The sequence below is a fragment of the Cupressus sempervirens genome, chromosome 6 (genome assembly GCF_028749045.1).
Source record: "Cupressus sempervirens isolate cs-2001-9-10 chromosome 6, ASM2874904v1, whole genome shotgun sequence".
NCBI classification, from domain to species: Eukaryota; Viridiplantae; Streptophyta; class Pinopsida; order Cupressales; family Cupressaceae; genus Cupressus; species Cupressus sempervirens.
In genome coordinates this window covers 690,694,030-690,720,712 of record NC_143123.1, presented here as the reverse complement: position 1 = coordinate 690,720,712, position 26,683 = coordinate 690,694,030, and the positions used below count along the sequence as shown (strand labels likewise).

Genomic DNA, 26,683 nt, shown 5'->3' with positions numbered 1-26,683 from the left:
AGCTCCTTAATCTAGAATCCATCTCCATGAATCATGGATTGAAGTAGAAATTAAGGCTTGACCTTTTCCCTTGTGATCCTTTCCTTTATCAAAATTGGAATTCAAAAAAGAGGATGAAGAAGTCATTCTTTAATGTAGATTTATTTGATTCTTCTTAAGGATATTCATGAGTTCATCTATATCATTTCTGTATCAATTATGTTCTTCATATTTGTTCTTCTTGAACTATGCACAAGTGAGAAACTCCCTCTTGTTATATTTCCCCTTTTTGATGGCTTTTATTGAGGAGGCATATTAATTTTTCTCATGTCATGTGTTAGATTATGATTTGGTCTTCCACTAATTTTGCTTCTTTTTTTCATGATTCCCTTGATTAGCTATCAATGCCTTAGGATTTCACGACTTTAAAATCCCCATACTCATCAATTTTTCTTGTTTTAAAATCAACATTTCTGCAAATGATTTGAATGAAGGTCTAGTGAAGGCACTTTCCATAGTTAAGTTGTGAGTGATGTAGCTTGACATAAAAGTTATAAATTTAGGAGGAACATTTTTCATCAAGTGATGGATTGACTTGTCATCCTTCATGAGATTACCAAATCCTAAAGTTGTTCTTTATAATCATTAGCTTTTTTGATGTAGTCTTCAATCTTATCGATGTTCTTGGGATCTAGTTTCAAAAGACCATCTTTGATTTGGTAGCCCATTTCCTAATCAATTTTACCATAAAACTTCACAAGTTTATCCCAAGATTCTTGTGCTTTGTCTATGGTTGATATATGATATAGGATATCCTCGCAGACATATGTTCTTAAATGACCTAGAGCCTTCAAAAATTTGTAATAAAAATAAATGTTTGTTCAAACATATGATCTAAATAAGTTATATAAGTTCTCACACTTTTCCAATTAGAAATGTCTATTAAATGCATGTGTTATACCAATTTGTGTCTAATTACTAATGAAATAAAACTATTTTAGAAAAGTGACATTTCAATAAATCTTACTCTTATTAATGATATTTTTCAATAACATATAAAAACCATTTTGTAGAGCTCAAGGTAAAGAATATGATCCTATAGAGTTTATAGTATTTTAATCAGACTTAGTGTATTATAATTAAAAAAATACTACAAGTACATATTTTAACACTCGATAAGATGTTGATTTTGTCAAAGAAAAAATTGAAAAGAATATGATGTTCTAGAGGAGGGAGTCCTCTTCTAGAATAAACAATTTTTATTTTGGTTACAATAGATTTATTATGAGAAATGTGTGGGAGATGAAATCTATCTATTTCAGGTGAGTTGAAATTTGAATTGTTATAAAAGAAAAAATATAGGTCAAAAACCAATTTTTATTTTTTATTGAGCTAGCTATATATGCCAACTATAACATAATCTTAGATAAAAGGCAAGAAGGTTTACTTCTATATAGTTTTTTGGTGGGAACTAAATCCCTAATTTTTAGCATTTTTCAACAATTAAAAAATCATATTTAAAAATTAGAAAAATATATCAATTTTGTTTCCAAATAACCATTGAAAATAATAGTCCTAATCTTTATCCATTTCTACATATTTCATTAGTTTACTTCATTTTTAAATTTTAAATAATTTAGTACCACTTTTATGTTATCAAAGTTGAATAGTTATACTTTTGTTAGCCTTTTCCTTTATAATAGGGTGATACAGGTTTGTGCTTTTAATAAAGGTTCTTTAATATGTCCATCCACATTATATGATTCAAATAATTTATCATTAATATGCTCCCCACCCCCACCCTTTCTCTCAATCAAAAAACCCCCAAAGATTGATGATTTTGTTGCTTCAAACTTAGTGTACATATTATTATCACTTGCCAAAATGGACTTCTAATTTTGATGATTACAATTGCAAATGTGAAGCTATAGAAGACTTAAAATTATGGGATACAAGACCACTCAAGGATATTGTCAGTTACAAGTGCCAAATGAGGCCATAAAAGAGAAAATTTTGGTAGTGCTATGTCCACTTGTAATTTCTCTAGACTGATACTAGATATGAAAAGTAGACAAAAAATCATGCACTTGAAAAAATTGTACCTAAAATTATGCTTTTATGAGCCTAAACAAAGCCTTTGAAATTGTAAAAACTAGAATTTGATAGATATAGTCACAAAAATCTACACTTTTTGTAAATCCATACATCAAAATTAGAAAATAATTCCACCACTATAAAGTTCAAGAAATTATAGCCCAAATAACTAAACTTAAATTCAATTTGGAGTTTGGATAACCAAGTGATGACCTCTCAAATTTGAACTTCCAAATAAAAACTACAAATGGTGAGGGGATATGTTGAAACATTACAATCTAGATCCTATAAATATATAACCTGCATGCTAAAACTAGCAGTGGTCTATACAATTTTTTTGTGATGCGAACAAATCCCATCAGGCAGATTTTTTTATATGAAACTGAAATTTCAGATCTGGTGTAAAATGATGTTCTTAGTAGTCCAAATATGTCCCCATAAATGAAAATAAATAGCCTCCAAAGGCTCAATATGCTTACTAGGATAAGAAAAGGCATGCTAAAACCTCAAAATATAACAAGATCTTCACAAATCCTTTCTAATTCTCTAGAATTGCAAGAGAGGAGCATATGTGATTTTGAATGAAACTATATTAAAGCTTGTCAACACCCCAAAACTATAATTTATTCTATACTATAATTGCTCTATAACCATGTTAGAAATTGAAAGGACTATTAACTCAAAAAACTAGCGTGAAGAATAGATATCTAAACTATGAATGCAAATGATATAAAATAAAAATAACATCATGGAGTTGGTCTTCACAAGAGAAACAAATGTAAATACTTGAAGAAAAATATCATTAAGAGGGTGCTGAAGAAAATGCCAATGAATACAAGATAACTATCATGCTTATATAGAAAAGTGAGAGAGAGGAGGTAGTTGTAGGAAAGCATGCCAACCTAACTAAGCATCCTTGCCTAACTAATTATGGCTACCTAACCAAGCATTTTCACCTAACCAAGCATGCTCACCTAACAAATCATGCTTTACTTACCTATGCAAGATTTTAAAAAAGTGTTGGAAAAACTTATGACTAAAGAGAAAAAGAATAACCCAACTAGGAAATAAAAACTACACTATCATTGAGGAGATATTTGCTTTGGTTTCTAGAATTGAATTAGTTAGAACATCTCTTACATATGCTACTTTTGAAAGACTTTAAAGTTTATCAAATGTCCATGTCAATTTATCATTCATAAATGGAGATTTGGAAGAAGAAGCTTGTATTAAATAGTATGGTGGCTTTTCTATTTTTTATCAAAATGATATGGTTTATCGATCAAATAAATCCTTGTATATAGATTGAAACAAGCCCCAAGATCCTCGTGTGCAAGGTTAGATAAGTATTTACTAACTTAACTTGGTTCCATAAAAGGAAATGTAAATACTAATTTATACTCCAAGACTAACATTGATAATATCTCAATAATTGAATTATTTGTGGATTATATAATTTTTGATGGACACGAGAAGATGAGCAAAGAATTTCCAGATAAGATGCAAAAAGAATTTGAGATGTTCATGATAGGTAAGATGAAATTTTTTCTTGGTTTACAAGTTATACTATTAAAAAAATGAAACTTTCATATCATAGCCCAAGTATATAGAGGAGATGTTAAATTAATTTGGAATGGATGGATCAAAGCCTATTGGAAATCCTATGGTAACTAGTTGCAAGTTTACAAAGGATAATGATTTACCTAATGCTAATTAGACTAGGTACACATATATATGATTATAGGATTGCATTATCTAACACATGTTAGACCCTATAGATCTAATTTTGTTGGAGTTGTTGATAGATTTCAAGTTGAACCTAAGGAAACACATGTTGATGGCATTAAGAGGAATATTTTGATATTTGAAGGGTTCACTTGACTATGGATTATGGTATAGTAAATATGAAGAATTCACTTTGAAAGCTTATATTAGTGTTAAACAGGAAGGTATATGGATGAGAAAAGAAATTACTAGTGGTGGTGCATTGGTTTTGGGGAAAAAGGTCTATTATTTTATACCTAGCCTTGCATTTACTTGTGGTGATTTTTGAATTCTCATTAAGCATGTTGGCTTGACAGGAGGGAAGTTATGCATAATGTTTAGATTTGTAAGCTAAGCTGATAAGACTTCTATACATAGTTTCATATAAAATGATCCAATTGTACTAAAATTAGATTCTCTAGAATCAATTCGACAAGAAAACAATAAGCATGATCCTTAAACTTAGAATACAAGTACTAATATAACATAAAATTAAAATTCCACAAACGATAGAAAGTTCAATCTTCATGATGAAGACCATTTATATATTTCCACTTGAAAGATGTTAGCTAGCACTTGACCACTGTTCCCAAAAGTGTGCCCACCAAAATTGAAATATTATCTTTAATAAAACACGCAACAAGCCCTAATAATTATCGAAAGGTTATAATTATAGTCTCAATGAATGGATGTGACCGTTGACACGGGAAGTGGTGACCAAAGTTTGCGCGAAAGCACTCGCAACGGTAGAAAAAATGAGGAAAACGAAGAGAGGGAGAATAAAGAAGCATACTTTTAACTGTTCCAATTGAGGCTGCCCATGACTAAATAAATTGACCACCAGAATCACGATGTCATTGGAAGCCCCAAAAGAGGCAGGGTCAAATCAAATCAGCACCAACATATACAAATTCCAAATCCAATCGTTTTCCCCATGGCTTGACAACCGGCAGTCAGGGTTTGTCTTTTTTCTTCCTAATGTGTGTATATTTGTTACCAAATTGGGAGAATTCCTGACTGAAAATGGATTCGTTTGATTATCTGAACTCAATACCGCTGCAGGATTTGAATAGTATTATTGAAGGGAAGGTGGGGATTTCTTCTGCAAACGCAAACAATGATCTGAAATTTTCTGTTGCTCAAGCTTTGGGTTTTACAGCGGACGAATTGCATTCTTTCGTTCCTCTTGGAAAATCTTCGGACACAAGCAACGATAATCTTGTGGAAATGGCGAACAGACAAGGGTTTCTATGGGCGGGAATTGATGGGAGAGCCGCTAATTCAGAAGGCAGTAGGGTTGTGAAAAAACAGGATGACTGTTTTTCTGATGATAGCGATTTTCTGGAAGGAAAAGTAATGAAATCGTGGGACGGATCGCGCTTGGCGGCAGCCAAAAATCTGGTCTCGGAAAGGAAGAGACGAAGGAAGCTCAATGAAAGGCTCTATGCCTTGCGCTCCCTTGTTCCCTACATCACTAAGGTAACACAAATCTTTCTTCTTCTTTTTTGGGCCTCTTACCCATATATTAGGGGGGAAATTCCCCAATGGGACAGTAGTATTTGCACTGGTTTAGTATACATTTTTACTAATGGAATGGGTAGTTGTTGAGTCCGTTCATTAAAGGGCACATTTAAAGGTTGTTGGTCAGGAAGTGGGTAGATATTGTAGCTCCGATCTCTAAACTTTCAGTCTTCAATTGAAAAACAACTTCTTGCAGGATTCAATGTTTACAACTAATAATCTCACTTTCAATTTTGAATTGAAAATAAATTGTTAGCACTTAGCAGGATTCAATGTTTATAACTAATAACCTCACTTTCAGTCTTCAATTGTACAACAAATTCTTACAAGATTCAATGTTTACAACTAATAGCCTCACTTTCAGTCTTCAATTGGAAAACAAATTCTTGCAGGAGTCAATGTATACAACTAATAACCTCACTTTCAGACTTCAATTGTAAATCAAATTCTTGCATTTTACAATGTTCACATCTAATGATCTCACCGTGAAGGGTGGAATCTTCTTTGTTAGACCAGCCATCCTTTAACCAAATAATGTGATACTGCTAGGAATCTCCAGTATTCATTCCTTTTTACTAATAGACTTGTGTATATGTAATGCATCTTGAATTTGACCATTATTCAAACAAAATTTGTATATAATATTGGATTCCTTTAAGGTACATAGACTTCACAGCTTAATCTAATTTTTAGGTTATTTATGGTTTTAGTTAACAGCAAAGTTTTGTATGGTTTAAAGGCTTATGGATAAACTGTCTAGTATTTTTTAATCACTGTTTGGATCATCTTCTATGATCTATTATCTTTCTATTCTTCCGTACTGTTTGGGTCATGTTCTATGATCTATTATCTTTCTACTCTTCCTTACTGTTCTGATAATGAATACAATCTTTAAATCTTTCAATGTTGATTGAAAAAATTTGCACAATTAATCTAAAAAGAACTTTCAATTAACATCATTATAGTGGAAAATCTAAAAATCTTTAAACATCATTATAGATTGTGGAAACTCAATCCTCAATGCTCTTGAATAAAAGTTTTTGTAGATTATTTAGCTCTATCATACATCCTTATAAAACTCTATATCAGAAATGTATCGAAATTTTATTGTTGTTGTCTTTCATGGGTTGCCCAGTAGTTTTGGTCTCTTCGATAGCTAAAATTGCATCGGGCGCGAAGAGTTATTCAATCTAGTTGCTATTTAATACAAAAGCAAGCAGTATGCCTGAAAGCAACTCAGTTGTCTGTGTCTTCTGAAAGCAAGCAGCATGCTTGACAATTAGACCAATAACTTGTAATTAATTATGAATGTCAGGTAGTCATATCATGGACATAAAGTATCTATAATCACCTTAATTTATTTAATATGCGAAATCAGTGGCCAGTTGCCACACGTTTTTATCTTTAGATTTTTTTAATTGAATAACCCATATTTTCCTTTCATGATTTATTTTGTAAGCATCTTTCAAATAGCTTATATATTTGAAGGCGTGCTGTTTAGGTTTTTCATAAAAGGGATTCAATTTTTATTGTTATTTAAAATATCTAAATAAAACACCTTACGATGATGGATCCAATAATTAAGGATAATTTAGTATTTTCATTCTGACATTCCGAAAAACTATTATGATTGATTAAGTCTTTTGATTTATATTGAATGGCAGGCATATCTTTGCTGGGGTCAATACACTTCATGCTTAGTGTATGACAGGCACAAACTTGATTTCTTCTCTTTCATTCTTTATTATAAGGGATTGAGAAGCTAAGATGCAAGTCTGGAAAGTTTGGTAAGAGTGGTTAAGATGGGACCCATGTCCAGTGGTGTCATTTAGGCTGTGAAGTTGTGTCTGACTAGGTCAGGATTGAGCTATGTGCAATTTGACTGAGCAGTTAGTAACTTTATAGAAAAAAATCTGAAAACCTTGGAAAAGAAGTCCAAGAAAAGAAAAGACTTGCATCGTTCATTTAGGAGTTGGGAATGAATTACTTTAGGACTCTTTAAGCTGTCCCGTTTTCTGAGCTAGGAGAAAACCTTATAAAGAGAAAGTCTTATAAAAATTGGACTCAATTTGGAAATGAGTAACTTGTAGGCCTCTTTAATCTGTCCGGGTTTCTGAGCTAGGAGAAAGTGGTATTAAAATTGGATTCATTTTTGGGTATGACTAACTTTTAGGACAATAAACTGGTTGGTTTTTTGGACTAGAAAAAAGTTGCATAAAAATTGAAAATGAGTCACTTGTCAATGGGCTTTAGGTCTATTGGTGAAGTTGCATGGTTCTGAATGAGCCTATTAGGAATCAACTCTTGTCAAATGCTTGGCTCCGACATCATAAGGGATGAGGCGGGAATTGTACTCCTGACAGATTTTAGCGAAATAGATACCCCTCAGTGGTTGACTCTTGACTGAACAAGTTCTTTAAACCTCAAATAAAAACAATAAGTTACTTACAGAACTCCATAAACTTAGTGACTTTTCTGAATTTGGAGAATGTTGAATAATAATTGGATTAGAATGTAGAGCACCATTAATTCTGAACTCTTAGTTTTATTGTGATATTGCTATCAGGATTTAACTGTGTGATTTTTGAGTCAAACTCATTGACCCATATTTCATGAGTAGTGATTCAACATGAATCCATCTCTCATGAGAATAAATGGAACACTTAGCACTCATTGGATCTAGGTGATGCTTCACAGCACTCATTGGATCTAGGTGATGCTTCACACCGTGATGCTTCACAGGGGTGAAGCATCACCTAGATCCAATGAGTGCTAAGCGTTCCATTTATTCTCATGAGAGATGGATTCATGTTGAATCACTACTCATGAAATATGGGTCAATGAATTTGACTCAAAAATCACACAGTTAAATCCTGATAGCAATATTACAATTTGACTAGCTGTGGAAATTATCTCCTATTTATCTTAGTTTTATGTGATAATGTTTTTATGGACATAACTTCAATATAATATAAATAATCTCTCTTAAAGCAGATGGACAAGGCCTCTATCATAGCGGACGCAATTAAGTATATTCAAGACTTGCAAAGACAAGCAAGAGACATTGAGGCTGAGATTGCTGCCCTTCATTCCAACAATGAATGCTCTTCTAATTCTTCTTCCCTGACATCTGCAACTGTTGACGTGGATGATTACAATGACCAATCAGAAGATGTCAACTGTCACATTCCTAAAACCAAATCAGCTGCTAAGAAACCTTTTCCAACTCTCCAGGTACCCAAATATTTTCCAAAATTAGTTTGCCTGTTGGTTTTCATTCAGAAGATCTAAGTATTTCAACCCATTTTCATTTTGCATGTATTTATTACAGATTGATATTTTTAAGATGGAGGAAAGAACATTTCACATTCGGATATACTGCAAAAAGGAGCCTCATGTATTAGTACACCTGACCAAGGCAATCGAATCCGTTCAATTGTTGGAGGTTCAGAATTCTAATGTAACCTGCTTTGATGGCCACATCATCAATACTGTTATCGGAAAGGTACTAATAATGTAGAAAATTATAATTTTATGCACATGGGAAGTTTTAGAATATGAAATAATAGATGGGTTTCTTTTTAACAGTTTAGAATTGCCTGCAGACTAAAGAGGTGCAAGGGATATTAGAGGCAGATACGCTTAAATATGCCCTTATGGACACTGCCTCTAAATATGGTTTCTCCACACGCTGAAGAGTATAAACTTTGTATTTAATGTATATTCTAAATTAGTTTTTTCTTCACATTAGGGGTTTCAAGGTAAGGTTTTATCTTTTCATTTACAATTAGAAACACAAGGACACATTGAAGAGGTGAGGACTCTTCTAGTCTCACAATCCATCGAGTTTTATGTAAATCATAGATGGGTTTCATTTGATATCTGATTTCCATAATTTTATTTGTGTATTTGGCATAAGAAATCTTAAAAATTGATTCATAATTACTCAAATATGGGGGTCAGTTTTTCACCTTTGTAGAAAATGGTTTAATTTTAATCGGGTTCAAATTCACAATATTATCCAACCACAATCTTTGTTAGTAGCCTTTCGATCAGGAACACTACTAAGGTGGAAACGCTAACAAATCGAAGAGACTTGGCTTAATTGGAGGTTGAGATTTGATATTAGTACGAGAGACTGGGAAACGTACGATTTATGAGCACAGTAAGGAAAACAACAGTCCCGTTGCGTATGTCTGTATGTATCTGAGGTAGGGATTGTAATTATAATTTTTCATATAACGTACCGAACAGCAAATTGATCTTCGTAAAAATCAACAAGAGACATATTGTTTGTTTTCTAGATAATGTATAGGTAGGTAAATGTTTATAATAATTAATTGGTATAGTAAATGAACGATAAAAAGATAGATATATAATAAAATTATTATTATTTTCTAATTATGCATTATGTTATATTTTATTAATGTAAAATTTCTTTATATTAACTTTATATTTAAAATTTAATAATTAGTTCAGCATAGATTAAAATGGATTGGGATAAATTTTAAGAAACTTCCTTTAGTAAAAGATGTAAAATTTGAAATTTAAATAATTTCTATGAGTGAATCTTTAAATATTTTAATCATTTGACAAATCTCAATAAAAATAAGTTCATGGATCACCATGTAAATATTTCCATTTTAAAATAGCATGCTTATTGAAAATTTTGGGCTATATGTACAGATGAGTTTAAGGGAAGAATATAATATTTAGGTGTTATTATTTTTAAAATGTAATATAATAATTCTCATTGTAATGTTTAAGATAAATATAATGACATTTTTAATATTAATATGACCCACAATTTCTTCAAGTCATTGATTTATTGATTTCTATTGAGGTGTACAATTCAAATGAAATCTTAGCTTGATATGCATTACAAATACAACTTGAACATTATATTTTAAAATTAAATATTGGTTCCATGTACAATATTTAGATGAATCAAATCTATTGATGTATCAAATATTGTGACAAATCTTTGAGTTTACAGTGTTTAATAAAATAAATTATTGAACAAATTTAAATAGTTTTAAAAACAAATTCTATGAAAATGTGAATTTCTAATTTTTAAAAAGAGGTTGTCTAGCCAAATGAAATGAATCAAATATCATTGAGATAAATGGTACATATAATAAATTAGAATAATAATTTAATACATTAGTTTTACAAATATTTGATTAACTTACAATAATTTCTTCTCATTGGTTGATTGATATTAAATTAATTCATTAATTTTACAAAGTGAATTGCACACTAGAGATCAATTTTTAGAAACAACAAATCGTAAATAAGTATCTTAATTAAATATATTATACAAACAAATTATCACATTGATTCAATTGATTTGATCTTATATGACTCCTTTTTAAGGCTTTGTCTCTTTATAATAATAAATGTCTATAACAACTTACAATTAAAGTAGATGATAAAATTTTATAACATAATGGTAACTTATAGCCTCTTATGTGGGAATTTTTTGGTTCCAATTTTTGTTAGAGAAAAAGGTTAATTTAATTTCACTAATTAAATTACCTTTTCTCCCTTTTAAGATTTCACTTTATGTGCTCTTTGCATTCTCTATTTAATAATTAATTAGTAATTATTAAATAGCCTTTATCTATTAGGTTACCCTTTGTAACTTATTAAGTTACCATTTTTTTCTCTATTAGATATAGAGAGATCAAAAAAAGTTACACAGGACTTCGAGCACTACAAAAGAGGCAAAGCCTCAAACCAGAGCCAAGGCAACAAAAGATCAACTAAAGAACATCAAAGAACAACAAAAGCCGAACAATAGAAGGCTAGTACAAGATATCACAATAAAGATCAACCCAAGCGGTCCAACCGAGAGGGCCTTCCATCCAAACAATAGTTTTTTGTTCCTGAATCTGGGACAACATATAGATATCCTCCTTCCTGGCATTATGGTTCCTCTTAATAGCTTGGATCATCTTCCAACACATGTGCTCAAACATCCGCAGATTATCCATAGTCCTTCGCCACTGATAGTCATACTTAAGATCGTGGACAAAGAAAGAAGTCTGACCATCTTTAAGAAATCTGCTTAATTTTTCCTTTTCAATAACCATGGTGTTTTGCACTTGCAAGAATATTTTAAAATGTGTGAGTTTTCGAAAAAACTCAGTAAGAACCCTTGGCTTACCTTGGTATTTTTCCTCATTCCTGCATTTCCAAATCTGCCAAAGAATGTTAGAGAACAACATATTCCAAAAGAAATTAACATCTTTACTAATCCCATTAATATGGCCAGTAACAATTTCAATGATGCTCACATTAATAGGATAGTAAATATCAAATAAATTCCAAATTTCTTTAGCAAAGAGGCAATCAAATAATATGTGTCTACTTGATTCAGGTAATTTGCAAATATTACAAATATTAGAATGTTGATTATCTCTTCTAATAGGAAGTCTATCAATTAACAACAACCATTTAAAACATTGAATTTTAGGATCGCAAGGGCCTTTCCAAATAGAATTCAACAATTTATTCCAAACTTTAATATCAAAAGAACAATACCAGAGTTTATTGACATGGGCAAGAATATCCACATTATGAGAAATAACCTTATAGATATTCTTAGCTGTAAGCTTATCTAAAACAACATCGTCAGGCCACTTGCATTTAACATATCTATAAGAGTCCACATGGCAAAGAGAAGGAATATACTTGGAAGCTAGAGAAATTAAATTATAGGTTTTCCTCTGAGACTGAGGTAAATTAAATCTAATCTTGAGATCTTCCCAAGGGATAAGAGAATCACGCTCAACGATATCAACAAATTGAGAAATACCAACTTTAGCCCAGGACTTGGTAGAACACCCCTGGTAGAGGGCTAGGGGCTTGTTATTCAGGTTCAGATTCCACCAGATGGATCTCTCTCCATGAAGGTGACAATCATGATAAAAATCCCTATTGGTGATAAATTCTCGAACATGCTCCCAAGCACGCCAGATGGATCTGAAAATTGGTGATCCTTGGACCACAACCGAGAACTTACCAATAATAAGATCACATAGAGGGAGATTTTTCCAAGATCTAGCCTGCTTGGGAAAACCTCTCTCAATGTTGTGTCTAACAAGAACTTTCCAAGGACTATCACCCTCCATAGATTGAAAAATCCATTTGGCGGAAAGGGCTATACCTTGCAGCTTGAGATCTTTTAACCCCAGTCCCCCCAGGGACTTATTAGTATGACACCAATCCAATTTAACAGCATGATACTTTCTATTACCCTTGCCATCAGACTAGAGAAATTGCCTGATGGCCTTCTGAATCTCAAGAATTTGGTAGCTATTGAACATCCAGGTAGAGGAGTAATAAATACTATAAGAAGATAAAAGCTTTTGACAAACTTGAAATCTCCCGGCCAGGGATAAGGATCTGTTAAACCATTTATTAAGTCTATTCTCAATCTTGGCCTTAACCCAAGCCCACATGTCCTTGAGAGAAGGATCAACAGAATAGGGGATACCAAGATACTTGACTATATTTTTGGGGCCTCCCCATTGAAACTTGTGCTGGAAGAACCAATCAGGAGGCTGATCAGTCCAACCCAAGCAAATAGACTTAGCTTGGGAGATTTTAGCACCTGAGATGGCACAAAATAGGTCCAACTTAATTTGAAGATTATTAAGGTTGTTGTCAGAAAGCTCAAAGAAGAAAGCAGTGTCATCAGCAAAGTGACTATTTATAAGCTCTTCATTATTAGGCAAGTGAAGCCCTATAACCTTCGGGGACAGAGAATCATCTCTAAGGATATAGTATAAAGCTTCAGTAGCAATAACAAAAAGAGCAGGAGCTAGAGGGCAGCCTTGCCTGATAGACCTACTAAGAGGGAAAGTGTCAGAAATAGAACCATTAATCTCAATTTGGGCACAAGCATCAGTGAGAAGAGTTTGAACAGCCATATAGAAGAACGGAGGAAAACCAAAAGATTGCAACATCATGATAATGAACTTCCATTCTATTCTATCATAAGCTTTCTCAAAGTCAAGGAGAAGCAAAGAAGAGTTACCATTTTTGGGTTTCAATCTTTTTTTATAAGAATTGATCTCTTTGTAATTATTTATCTTTTTTTATCTGATAATACAATTTGCATGTTTTCAAAGTAGACCCTTGAACGTTGATCTGAAAGTCAAACAATTTTTATAAAAAAATACAAAAAAAAAAATTTAGGTGATTTTGAACCATCGCGGTCAACTAACCATATCAACACCACTGTGGTTACCACTGCGGTCACTGCTTAGCGGCTCTGCCACAGTGGTGCCCACCCTCCACCCTGCCACTGTTGCTTGAGCAGTGGGTTTTTTTATAATTTTATAATTTATAATTTATTTTATTTTAAAAATAAATCTATTTCTTGCTCATATGGGGGCCCTATCAATTTTTTTGTCATAACTTGAGCATACAAATGTATTTTTTCAATAAAAAAGAAGCGTCAAAAAGTTGGTTCTGAGATGAAGACGATGAATTATGATTTTTTTTGGATTTGATGCAGTTAGGTTTCCTATTTGGGCAGTCAAAGTCAAATTTTCATTTTTTCAATCCGGAGGGCATATCTTCAGTGTCCCATCTCCATTTTTTAAAAATGTGATATTTTTGGAAAGCTGGTTCAGTCCTCTTTTTAGAAATACTAGTTTTTCTTCCAAATTCTACTCCATGCTCTTTCTATCATGTTTTTTTCTTTATTTCTCTATGGTGGATATCTTGGATGTTTTCAAGTCCAAAGATCATTTTCATAGCATGGAATCTCTTCTTTTGGGTTGTACTATCTATTGTAACATCTCATTTCCTTTTCTGATCATTATTAATATCATTTGTAAGCATATTTATGCAAACACACTGAGACAAAGTGTCACTCCTTGCATTTTCGAGATCTTTTTCATCATTATGACTTATCGTACTTGCACTACATTATATAGTGCCATGGGGGATAGTTGTTTTCCTTTTAGTGCCCTCTTTCTTTGTCAAGTGAGTGTACCTTCCATGACATTAGCCCCATGATGTGTCGATAACATGTGCCTTTATAGGTGTCTCTATCTCTTCCTCACTCTCAATGTTCTTGGTTCTTTCTATTTTGCAGGAGTTATTGGCCCACCTTCCCAATTTTCTATCACCTCACCCTTGTCTGCATTAGGGGGGTTCTTCTACTATTTCTAATGCTTCCTTGGTTCGACTGATAAGCTCTTCAAGCTTTGGTGTTTTACGTCATTTGTATCTTTGAGTTCAGTTGTTTGCCTTTGTTTGCCTTCTGATTCAATGCAGATTATAGTCTTCTCTACTTAGTTAGGTTCTATTTCAGAGGAGGTTCTATAGATCAGCAATATCTTTTTGACAAATTTTGTGACTTCTTCATGCTTCACTAATGTTTCTTCATGATTTCTTTGTGTTCCTATTTTTTGGAACATTCCTCTAATTGGAGGCTTTTGTAGTCCTTCACTAGGTTTTCAACTATCTCTTTTTAGAGTAGAGTTTTTCCCACTCGATTTTCTCTATTTCTCCATTTTATAGAGATTTGGTTGTGATTGGGTACCTCATCAGGCTTTGTTGCTAAGACCCAAGTTTTCTTTCAGCGTTGCTTTGTAGCTTCCTTGCTCTTTCTGCATTGTTTGTAACTACATTGTTGCTCATCTTAAGGGGGGGTGTTAGAGAAAAATGTTAATTTAGTTTCATTAATTAAATTACTTTTTCTACCTTCTTAAGATTTTGCTTTATGTATTTTTTGCATTCTCTATTTAATAATTAATTAGTAATTATTAAATAACTTTTACTTTTTAGGTAACCCTTTGTAACTTATTAGGTTACCCTTTTCGGGTTTTGATCTTCTCTTATAAGGATTGATCTCTTTGTAATTCTTTATCTAAGAATATAATTTGCATGTTTTTAGAGCAAACCTTTGCCTCTTCTTGTCTTTTTCTTCTTTGTGACAAGTTTTCTACATACAGGGATTGGCTTCATGGATTTGATTTGCATATTTCCTCAAATCCTTCAGTTTTTGCAATGACTATAGTCAATTAAAAATTAATAAAAAATAAATATTCAATTAAAAATCAAGAAAAAAAACTTCTCATTAATATAGACTAAAGAATAGATTCGTAAAGTTTGTAATTCTAGGCATTGATTGTTTGAACTATTGAAAATCTTGGATTCAATGAATGCATTAGTATTCCTACCTAGGAACTAGAAATAAATGCTACATAATTAAAACTATATTATTTGAAATGAAAAATATAATCTCAATACAAAATGTAGCCATATGATAATGAAAGTGGCTAGTAGTTACAATTATAGTGCTCCAATTGTAGTTAGCAATCAAACTATAAGAATTTGGCTTAGGCCAGAATTCACCCAAGACCAAGGAACTCAGACACAAGCACAACAGTAGACCAAAATAGAGAGTATGATCAGAATGACGATATTCATTCAATATGCCCACTTGAGAGTACACTAGGAGTACTTGTATATAAAGGCCTCAAGAGAGCTTCTATAACACATAGAAGTCAGCAACATGATAAGTCATACAACTAGACACATGTCTGCTAGATATGGCTTATCCTCCATTAAACACAAAATTAAGTGTGATAATGTGAGGATAAGCCTACAATGGTGTAGCACAAAAATTAGTGGTGTAGACAACATGTGCTAAATTAGGAGTGTGAATAATTGTGTTGTCAACATGACAACTTAGTGAATGATGTAAACTCTTGTGTTGTAGATACCATGTGCATAATTAGAGTTGTGCACTTCTGTGAGAGTACACAAACTCTTATGTGTCTCACCTAATTAAAAAAATTAAATAATGCATTAACCTAAGTAAACTTAAGTAAAGTGTAAATAATAAACACTTATTTACACCAACACCCCCCCTTAAGTGCAACTAAGGTGAATGCCCTTAAGCTTACAAAATATAGGATGAAGTTCATGATGGGTCCTGGCTACTAGGCCATTTTAGGTACCCATGTACATAATGCTATGCAATCTCTCATAAAGCAGAGAAAAAGGAAAAATCTTGTGGGAAAAACCCTGCCCCACAAAGAGAGATGAAGGGGGGGATACATGGATGTATGGAGTAATCAAGACCCCCCCATTATGAAAGACATCCAATATATATATAAGAGAATGATGAGAAGAGGAAGAAGATATGATAGGCTCCCCCCCAAAAAGAAGAATGCCAAAAAATGACTGCTCTGATGAAGAAGCCGATCCAAGACTATAGAATGGTGTTCCTCCCCTTAGGAAGAAACAATGCCAAAGGTACAAATGAGATGCTTCTACTGTGTGTGGAAAGAATCCCATGGATAAATGATGTCTCCAAAACCTACTCAATTAGCTGAAGAACCTATCTCAAAGAACTGTATGTCTCTACAACTGATGAAGAACCCTACTACAACTGTTGATCATAAGAATCCACAATCACTTCAACCTGTGAGGATTGATCATGTAGAGAATGAACAAGAGAGTCAGATGGAGCCCTCGTGACAACTGAAGAAGGAGCTACTACATTAAGAAGAAGAGGTAGAGCATCAATATTTTCCCCCAAATTTGTCACTGAACTTGTACCTGGAAGACTAGATGTACCCTACTATTCTGGACCTATCACTATGACAATGTATGCATGTGGATTGAACTGATACATTGACCTCTCACTGCAACTATCGATAGAACTCCACGTGTCTAAATCTATTAAAGCACTATTGTCGGTGTCACTATTAATTTTCACACTGTATGATGTGCAAAGAGGAGCAGAGGACAAATTTGGTGAACTTTCCTCAAAGTGTACATCCTTCTCCACAAAAACCTGATGTGTCTCAGGATCTAGAAGTCTGTATGCCTTCACACTATCTTCATAACCAATTAAAGTACAAGGTTGAGGTGATTGTTCCTTGCATCCTTTGGAAGATATCTTTGCCCATGTAGGAAAACCGAAGACTCTAAAGTGTGTCACAATAGGTTTTTTGCTGCACCATGCCTCAAAAGGAGTCTTGCCATCTAAGGTTGGATGAGGAGAACGATTAAGAATGTGAGTGGCACTAGAGATTTCTTCAACTTCTAATGATGGATCTAGAGACTTGGCTTGTATCATGCAACTTGCCATAGACTTAAGGGTTAGAATCCTCAATGCTGCAACATTTGTCTTATGTAGACTGAATGCTGACATAGTCTAAAGATCAATACCCTCGAGTTTGCAAAAGTTTGTAAGTCTTATGTTCACATACATACTTCCATTATCCATTCAAAGTACTTTGATGGCTTTCCTGTATTTTCATTCTACATGAGTCTTGAAGGCTAGAAAATTGTCCAACACTTCATTCTTATTATGAAGAAAGTAGACCCAAGTGAACCTTGAAAAGTCATCAATGAAGGTAAGTATATAGTGACCTTGGCTGAATGCAAAAGGATTAGCTAATACCATGTGAACCATCTATAGAACACTTGGTGCTCTTGAAGACTTCCCTCTTTGTAACTTCCCCTTTGGATGCATATCTACTAAATCTATTGAACATTCACCCTTAGAAAAGTTGATTTCAAGTAGACCTTTGACCATTCTATTTGTGCAAAGTTGTTGAAGATAGTGGAAGTCAAGATGACCATACCACTAATGCCATAATCACATGTTTGAATTTGATTGAGTTAACAAGGCCTTTGAAGGAGACTTGGGCACAAAATGGGAGAAAGAGTATAACCTTTTGTTATGATTCACTTTCCCCACTACAGCCAAGGAGTCATCTTTTAGACTGTGCACCTTTACTAAGTCTAGAAGGTACTCAACTCAACGTGCATCTCCTAGGTGAGTGATTTGGTAGATTGATAGGAGATTTGAACTTAGGTTTGGAACATAGAAAAATTTTTGAAACTCTCCATTTTCCATCTCCACATTTCCTTTTCCTTCAACTTCCATTTTGCTATCATTCCCCATGAAGATGTGTGGTACTTTGGACTGCTTCATTGAAGAAAAAAACTCCTTTGAAGAACCCATATGATATGAGGCACCTGAGTCAAATATCCATTCCTTTGAAGAGTTTGAATTAGCCATGAGTGCTTGCCCTTTGCCCTTTGAATCTAAAAAATATCCTTTATCCTTATAAGCATTAGGCAATGGAACATTATGTTTCTTCATGATGTTGGTCAATTCATCAATCTTCTTGAAATAACACTCATGCTCTTCATGACTTGATTTCTTGCAATAAGCACACTTTTTATTCTCCTTATTATTGTCCCCCTTCTTGTTCGAATTTGAGGAAGACTTTCCTTGTTGATTGGATTGTGATGTTGTCTTTTCTGCATCCTCTAATTTGTTCTTCCACTTCTTCTTACCCTTTCCTTTATTTGAAGACTGTTCATCTGAATTTTGAGAACCCTCATTGTTGGCCATCAATGCTTTAGACTGTGGTGATTTGAGAATCCTCATTGATTTCAACTTCTTTTCTTCATCATCCAATAGTTTAGCATATTCATCAAAAGTGGTAGACCCTAAGGTAGTCTTTGAGGTGTTAAAAGAAGATACAAATGTGGAATACTCCAATGATAGCTTGTTATGAGTGAGATAGATTAGTCTATCATCTTTGATAGAACTCCCACAATTAGTGAGCTTTGTCCTTAGTTCATTCACCTTGATGATAAAATCCTGTATTGAATCATATGACTTAGGATCTAAGGAGACAAGCTCATCTTCAATTTTTAAAACATCCTCTTCAAAAACTTTACCATATAGGCTTTTGAGGGTATCCCAAGCTTCCTTGGATGTAGTACACTTCTTGATCTAGTACATGATCTTATCATCTACCCCCAAACATATATCTCCTTGGGCTTTCCTATCCATTGCTACCTATGCTGAAATATCACTTTTTGATACCTTATCACCTGTTGGTTTAGGAAGAGTACGATCTACATATTGTGAAACTCCATTATGCATTAAGTGAAACCACTTTTTTATGGACCATGAAGCATAGCTATGAGAAGTTAATTTTGGAAACTTAAAGTTTCCCATAATGCAAAAAATGAAAGGAAAGTGTAGAAAAGAGAGAACACAACACCAAGAACACCCCCCATTTTTATTAAATCAAGAAACCCCCCCAAAATAGATGTTTTGGGCACTTCATCAGTAGTATGATTATAATGGGCCACTTGTCAATTTTGACCTTTGTGGACTTCTAATTTTTTTTGTTACAACCTCTTAATGGAGTACAAATCTAGAGCTTTACAATGTGCTACAACTTTGAAGCAATACGAAGCAAAGAAAGGCTCTATTGCTGAAAGTGACACTTTTGTCCACACAACCCTACAATCTGACTGAGGATCTAGAAAGTAGACAAAAAAATAACACACTTTCAAAAAAAAAGAAGCTATTTTTGAAGTTGCAAAATGTAGGATTATGCAGGTATAGTCGCCAAAAAATGTAATTTTTGAACAATCTGTGCACCAAAACCAAAAAAAAAAGCTACACCACTAAAAAGTTTAGGAAATTCTACCCAATTTCAAAAAAATTGCTCCTGATTTGGAGTCCAGATGTTCAAGTTATGGCCTCCTGAAGTTAGACTACAAAAACCAAATTGAATCTAGAGAGTGGTTGGATCAACGAATGACAAGGTTAAATTTGAGGATCATACGACCATCGTAGTAGTTGTATTTTACCCTGGAATGATAGTCAAACGATCATCAAATTTAGGCACATGAACTTGATGATGTCAATGACTCCAAGCCTAGTGACATTAGCCGTATAGAATTGTATGGACGCGTGATGAGGCAAAAATCTATATGCTTACATGGCACAATGAGTTAGTGTACGGTCTACTTGTTGGGGCTATACGTGGGTGTTGAGTCACTGATGATTTATTTGATAGCTGGTGGCTGGATTTGAGCCATGAGTCAGGCGAGGAGAGGCTGCAGAGCAGTCTGTGTGGCCAAATTATTAAATGTTGCATGGGCTACTGAGGTATCGCTGAAAATTTAAAACTACTACCCAAAATTTAAAACTACCACCCACAATTTGGATTTGCTTCGCTAGAGTTTTGAAGACTATTGATAGAATATTCATGTGGCTTTTATTGTCATCGTTTGGAGAGTTTTATGCACACGGTCACTAGGAAATGCAAAGCCGCTCACCAGATTTTGCAGGTGTTGGTTGGAAATTTTGTTGAGCCTACCAAATTTTTAATATAAATCCCTCATCGATAGGAATGTGGGTTTCAAAGGTTTTTAAAAACCTTCTACTGCGGGAAATAGAATAAAGAGCCTCATCGATGGGTGTGGCCGAGGGTTAAGTGCCTGGTCTCTTCCGTGACTCTGATGACGAAGGCTAGATTTAGTAGGTATGTTGTCCTCTGCAGTCTACTAAATTTGCAAGTGTATGGGACACTTGGAATTTAGTTAGCCCACAGATAATAAAACCCTACAATAATAAATCTAAATATTCCACCCAAAATACAAAATTGATTCGGGGTGTCACTGCTCGGTTTAGCTAATTTTTTTTCTCTCTACCTATGCAACTAATAAATTTGAAAATACTAGTTTGAGAAAATAAATAGATCTGAAAAATGTAAATAATTAGATTGAATTAGATCATACCTGAATTGCAAATTGAGGCCTTCAAGTTTTGATTTGCAAACAAAATTTGCCTCACAATCAACTTTCACCTAGCATAGGTAAATTTATAGTCAATCTTCACCAAATTGATGATCTGGATGCAATGGTGAGGTTAGATCTAGCTCTAGATGCTCCCAATTTCTATGGATCCTCCAAATTTTATGTTGAGGTGCTAAAGCATGAACGGTCTCGAATAGCTATGTGTAGAGAATCTCCTTGAGCTCTGATACCATGTAAGAATTTGGTTTAGGCTTGAATTCACCCAAAACCAAGGAACTCAAACACAAGCACAACAATAGACCAAAATAGAGAGTATGAGCAGAATGATAATATTCATTCAATATGTCCACTTGAGAGTACACTAGGAGTACCTGTATATAAAGGCCTTAGGAGAGCTTCTAGAATGCATAGAAGTCAACAATATAATAAGTCATACAACCAGGCACATGTCCACTAGATATGGGTAATCCTCCATTAAGCATGGAATTAAGTGTGATGATGTGAGGATAAGCCTACAATGGTGTAGCATGCAAATCAATGGTGTAGACAACATGTGCTAAATTAGGAGTGCAAATAACTGTGTTGTCAACATGACAACTCAGTGAATGATGCAAACTCCTCTGTTGTAGACACCATTTGTGTAATTAGAGTTGTGCACTTCTGTGAAAGTACACAAACTCTTAAGTGTCTCACCTAATTAAAATAATAAAATGATGCAAAATAATTAAATAATGCATTAACCTAAGTAAAATTAAGTAAAGTGTAAATAGTAAACACCTATTTACACCAACACAAACATATATCCAAAGAAATGCAATAAATGTAGTGCATGGTTTTCCTTTACTCTATCATACAATGTATGTTACTTTATTATCGAATGTCTAGTAATCATATTACATTTTTTATATTTTATTTTATATATGTATTTGTATAGTAAAGAAAGGTTGGTGGGCAAAAAGTAAGGGAATCTAGAGTAGTTCCCTATTGCAACATATAACCTATTTTATTTTGCATTCAAAGGAGGATGACATAGTAGGCTAAAGTATGCCTTAATGTGCTAAGAAGGTGCAATAATCTTCCATTAGATGTAATTGTAGGAAATGATTAGAGAGATGTGATTGAGTAATACAATATAGAGGATAGAATAGAAAAAAATGACAAGGTGAAAAATGTATTGTTTGAGACAAAACATATAGCTTTGTACATGCTATAAAAATTGTAACAAGAGAAAACCATTGATTTGAGATTTCATCTTGATACAATTGAAAGGGGATGAGGTCCCTTGATAAAGATAAAGATAAATATATTAATGTCCAATGAGAGACCACAACGTGGGTCTATGGGATTGGAAGCTTACAACCAATAAGATAGCACTAGATGGAACACCACATGATATCGATAAAAGAGCAAGCACAAACCTAGAAAAGAAGAAGAAGAGAGCACGAGTCACCCTAAATAGGATTAGGGATCCTTCCTCAAAGGGAAGAAGGACAATAGTAAATGAGATGGATGGGGGCAACCGGGAGCTCTATTCTGTCGCTAAGAAGAGCTTTCCTAGAGAACCCCATTTCTTTCTATTGCTTAAACTAAGTTGTAGATTTCTTGTTAGGTCTTAAAATTTCTAGATCTAAGACAATGTAAAGGCCATGTGTTATTGCACACAAAAAAGAAGGAAATGTTGGTTAGAAAAGGTTTTAACTTAGTTAAACACTAGTCAAGGAATCAAGCTTGAAATAGGAATAAAATTGAACAAAAGGAAATCTGATAAATGTAAACTAAATATTAAATGCATATGGAAATGTCTCTCCTATGAAAGCATGAAATTAAAGTCTATCACTTAAAGACTATGCAATTTTATTTTATTTAACTTAGAACATAGATGTACAAACACAACTAAGGATTACATTAATAGAATAATAAATGCTAAGGCAATTTAATCTCATTTTAAACATTTACATCATTAATTTATTTTATCATTTAGTAATGCAACTCTAGGTTCAATTGATATCCTACTAGGGTTCTGAGAGGTCACCCATCCTATTACTACTCCAACCTAGACGTGCTTAACTATGGAGTTTCCTCCATGGTTAAACCCAAAGCTTGCAACCCCATTTGCAAAACATTCACCAAGTGTTGTGCCTTACGAACCATTCATTAGAAAGCCCCTTAAGGTCATCAATTCATAAGTAGGAGATAATTTCCACATCAAGTCAAATTGTGATATTGCTATTAGGGGCTTCCTAATGAATGATTTGGGTTTTACAAATGGGGTTACAAGCTTTGGGTTTAACCATGGAGGAAACTTTGTAGTTAAGTGCACTCAAGCTAGATTAAAAACTAGGATGGGTGACCTCCTAGAAAGTCCCGATGCTTTACCCCAATGAGCATAATCTATATCCAATGAGTGCTAAGAGTTCCATTTATTATCATGAGAGATGGATTCATGTTGAATTAATACTCATGAAACATGGGTCAATGAGTTTGACTCATCACACAATCAAATCTTGATAGCAATCTCACAATTTAACTTTCTATGGAAATTATCTCCTACTTATCAATTTATGAGCTTAAGGGGCTTTCTAATGAATGGTTTATAAGGCACAACACTTAAAGAAGGTTTCACAAATGGGGTTGCAAGCTTTGGGTTTAACCATGGAGGAAACTCTAGTTAAGCATGCTCAGACTGGAGTAGCACTAGGATGGGTGACCTCTTGGGAAGTCCCGATGCTTCACCCCTGTAATCATCACCTAGATCCAATGAGTGCTTAGTGTTCCATTTATTCACATGGGTCAATGATTTTGACTCAAAATCACACAGTTAAATCTTGATAGCAATATCAAAATTTGACTTGCTCTGGAAATTATCTCCTACTTATCAATTTATGAGTTTAAGGGGCTTTCTAATGAATGGTTCACAAGGCACAACACTTGGTGAAGGTTTTACAAATGGGGTTGCAATATTTGGGTTTGACCATGGAAGAAACTCTGTAGTTAAGTGCACTTAGGTTGGAGTAGTACTAGGATGGGTGACCTCTCAGGAAGTCCCAATGCTTCACCCCTATGAGCATCACCTATATCCAATAAGTGCTAAGTGTTCCATTTATTCTCATGAGAGATGGGTTTATGTTGAATCAATACTCATGAAACATGGGTCAATAAGTTTGACTCAAAATCACATAGTTAAATCCTAATAGCAATATCACACTTTGACTTGCCATGGAAATTATCTCCTGCTTATCAATTGATGAGCTTAAGGGGCTTTCTAATGAATGATTCATAAGGTGCAACACTTGGTGAAGGTTTTACAAATGGGGTTGCAAGCATTGGGTTCAACCATGGAGGAAACTCCATAGTTAAGCACGCTCAGGCTGTCCGTAGTACTAGGATGGGTGACCTCTCAAGAAGTCTCGGTGCTTCACCCCTATGGAAATTATCTCCTACTTGTCAATATTTTTGATGTCTATAGATAGATCTACAATATCTAAAGAAGGGAGCACATCCTAAAATTATTCCTAAAATAAAGTTTTTCATTATTCATGGGTGGCAATTTAGCTTAAAGCTCCAAATTCTTGAACCTTTTGGAGGATTTATACTTCTTAACGAAGATAGAGGATTATTATTGTTTAAATATTTAAGATAAAATTTCTATGGCCAATTTACTATTATGTTCTTTAAACATTCTCCAAATAAGTTTTTTCCCCTAGCACCTCAATTGGCCAACTCAATTTTTTTATGCCTATAGCTCCAAATTCTTTAGGTCTACATATTTTTTCCAATTTTATCAAATCTTTTTTTCTAATCTTTAGTACCTTTCTAGAAGAACTTTTAAAATTAGAGTCTAATTTTCTTTTTACACCTTTGGGTAGGGGAAGACGTGAGATATAATATATGGGGATTACCAAAAGTACTACTTTGGTTATAGTCATTCTACCAGCTTTAGTTAACCATTTCCCTCTCCAACATCCTCTTTTTTATCTATTTTTTTGTAAAATTGTATCCCAAAATTTACTTTATCTAATGTCTTTTTCAAGTTGAATGGTAAGGTATTTGCATGGAAAGGTTCCTTTTTTGAATTCCATTATTCTACACATTTCTCTCTCTACTTCCTTGTTAGTATTAATAAAGATAATCTCTAATTTTTTACCATTTACTTTTTGACCTGATGCTTCCATATAATTATTTTTTATTTAGTTAGAATTTGAGTTTCTTCCAATGTGTTTTCTCCTAGTAGAATTGTATCATCTACAAATAGTTGAGGTGTTATTTTAGGGAACTTCTCAATTGTTGTGATTCATCTAATTTTCTATTTAGTTTGAGCCTTTATTATAATCTTGCAAAAATATTCTTCCATAATAATGAAGAGAAAAATGTGATATAGGATCCCCTTGTCTTATTCCTCTAGATATGCTAAAAAAACCTTCATGGGTACTGTTTATGAGAAGGGAGATTTTTGGTGTCAATATGTAGTTATATATTAAGTTGATCTATTAACAAGAGAACCCAAAAGCTTCTAGTGCTTTACATAATTAAGAATCTCCAATCCAATTTAAAGTATGCATTTTGGATATCTAACTTCATTAGCATACAAAATTCCTTATTAATTTGCACACAATGAATTAATTCTTTGATTATTATAATACCATCAAGAATTGACTGATTAGGAACAAAACATGTTTGTTCCTCTGAAATGAGCTTTGATAGTACTTTTTTAAGTCTATTGACTAGTTCTTTTAAGAGTATATTGAAGAATGTATTAGATAAGGCTATGGTCCTAAATTCTCCTCGGTCTATATGTTCAATTTTTTTTGCAAATTAAAGCTAGGAATGTATTGTTAATTTTAGTTGGAAGGGATCCAACATTCCTAATTCCCTTAATATCATTCCAAAGGTCATCTCCCAGAATATCCCAATATTTTTGAAAGAAAAAAGGCTTGAAAACCATCGAGACAGGAAGATTTATTAGGATTAAGTTGAAAAAGGGCATCTTTAAATATATTTTTTTGGCATTTCCTATTTAAGTTTTTATTATCTCTTGTAGTTATTATTTTTGGAATAGAACCTAACATCTTATTCTAAGCTATTAAATTTGATGATCCAAACTTTTTACTTAGGATATCTATATAGTAATTCATAAATTTTTCCACTGTCTGATTTCGATTTTCAATTACCCTTCCTGAATTATCCCTAATTTTTGTTATTTTATTAATATTTCTCCTATCAATAGTACTAAAATAATTTTTTTTGTATTTATATCACCTTCTAACAACCATGTTTCTCTTAATTTTTGTTTCTAGAATATTTCTTCTTTTTCTAATAAATTCTCATGTTTAGCTAGAAGTTATTTTTATTTGGTATATTTTTCATTATCCATTCCTACCCTAATGATTTCTTCATTTAAATTTTTCAATTCTTCTTCATTCTCTACTTTTTCTTTAAATATGTAATTAACATGATATTTATTCCATTTATTTATTTTTTCTTTTAATGATTTCAATTTGCCTATGAAACAAAACATCGTTGATTCTTCAAATTTCTCTTCGTACCACCATTGATATATATTATTTAGAAATTATTTATCTAGAAACTACATTTTTCACACTTAAATGGATTTATTGATAGTTTTTATGATTTGCCTATTTCTAGTCTAACTGAATAGTGATCAAATCCTACATTAGGGAGAATGGTTATATTGAAAGGATGATTAAAAGATATT

At 33.2% G+C, this 26,683-nt stretch overlaps 1 protein-coding gene across 2 annotated transcripts; it reads left to right on the top strand.

Annotated features, from left to right (window-relative positions):
- Positions 1–4,717: 4,717 nt before the first annotated feature.
- LOC149554081 (transcription factor bHLH35-like) lies at positions 4,718–9,266 on the top strand. 2 transcript variants are annotated; one of them, XM_089789418.1, is made up of 4 exons: positions 4,718–5,316; positions 8,353–8,592; positions 8,690–8,863; positions 8,964–9,266. In XM_089789418.1, the coding sequence occupies exons 1-4, from the start codon at positions 4,861–4,863 to the stop codon at positions 9,051–9,053; spliced, it is 960 nt and encodes a 319-aa protein (XP_089645544.1). In that variant the 5' UTR covers positions 4,718–4,860; the 3' UTR covers positions 9,054–9,266. The 2 variants fall into 2 exon arrangements, with proteins under 2 accessions (XP_089645544.1, XP_089645545.1); XM_089789419.1 differs by having other exon boundaries at positions 8,947–9,266.
- The last annotated feature ends 17,417 nt before the right edge of the window (positions 9,267–26,683 follow it).

Excerpts from the sequence above, each read along its gene's own strand:
- LOC149554081 (XM_089789418.1), top strand. The coding sequence starts at position 4,861 with ATGGATTCGTTTGATTATCTGAACTCAATACCGCTGCAGGATTTGAAT. Across the intron at positions 5,317-8,352 it reads TTGTTCCCTACATCACTAAG|ATGGACAAGGCCTCTATCAT; the intron begins GTAACACAAATC and ends CTCTTAAAGCAG. Across the intron at positions 8,593-8,689 it reads AACCTTTTCCAACTCTCCAG|ATTGATATTTTTAAGATGGA; the intron begins GTACCCAAATAT and ends TATTTATTACAG.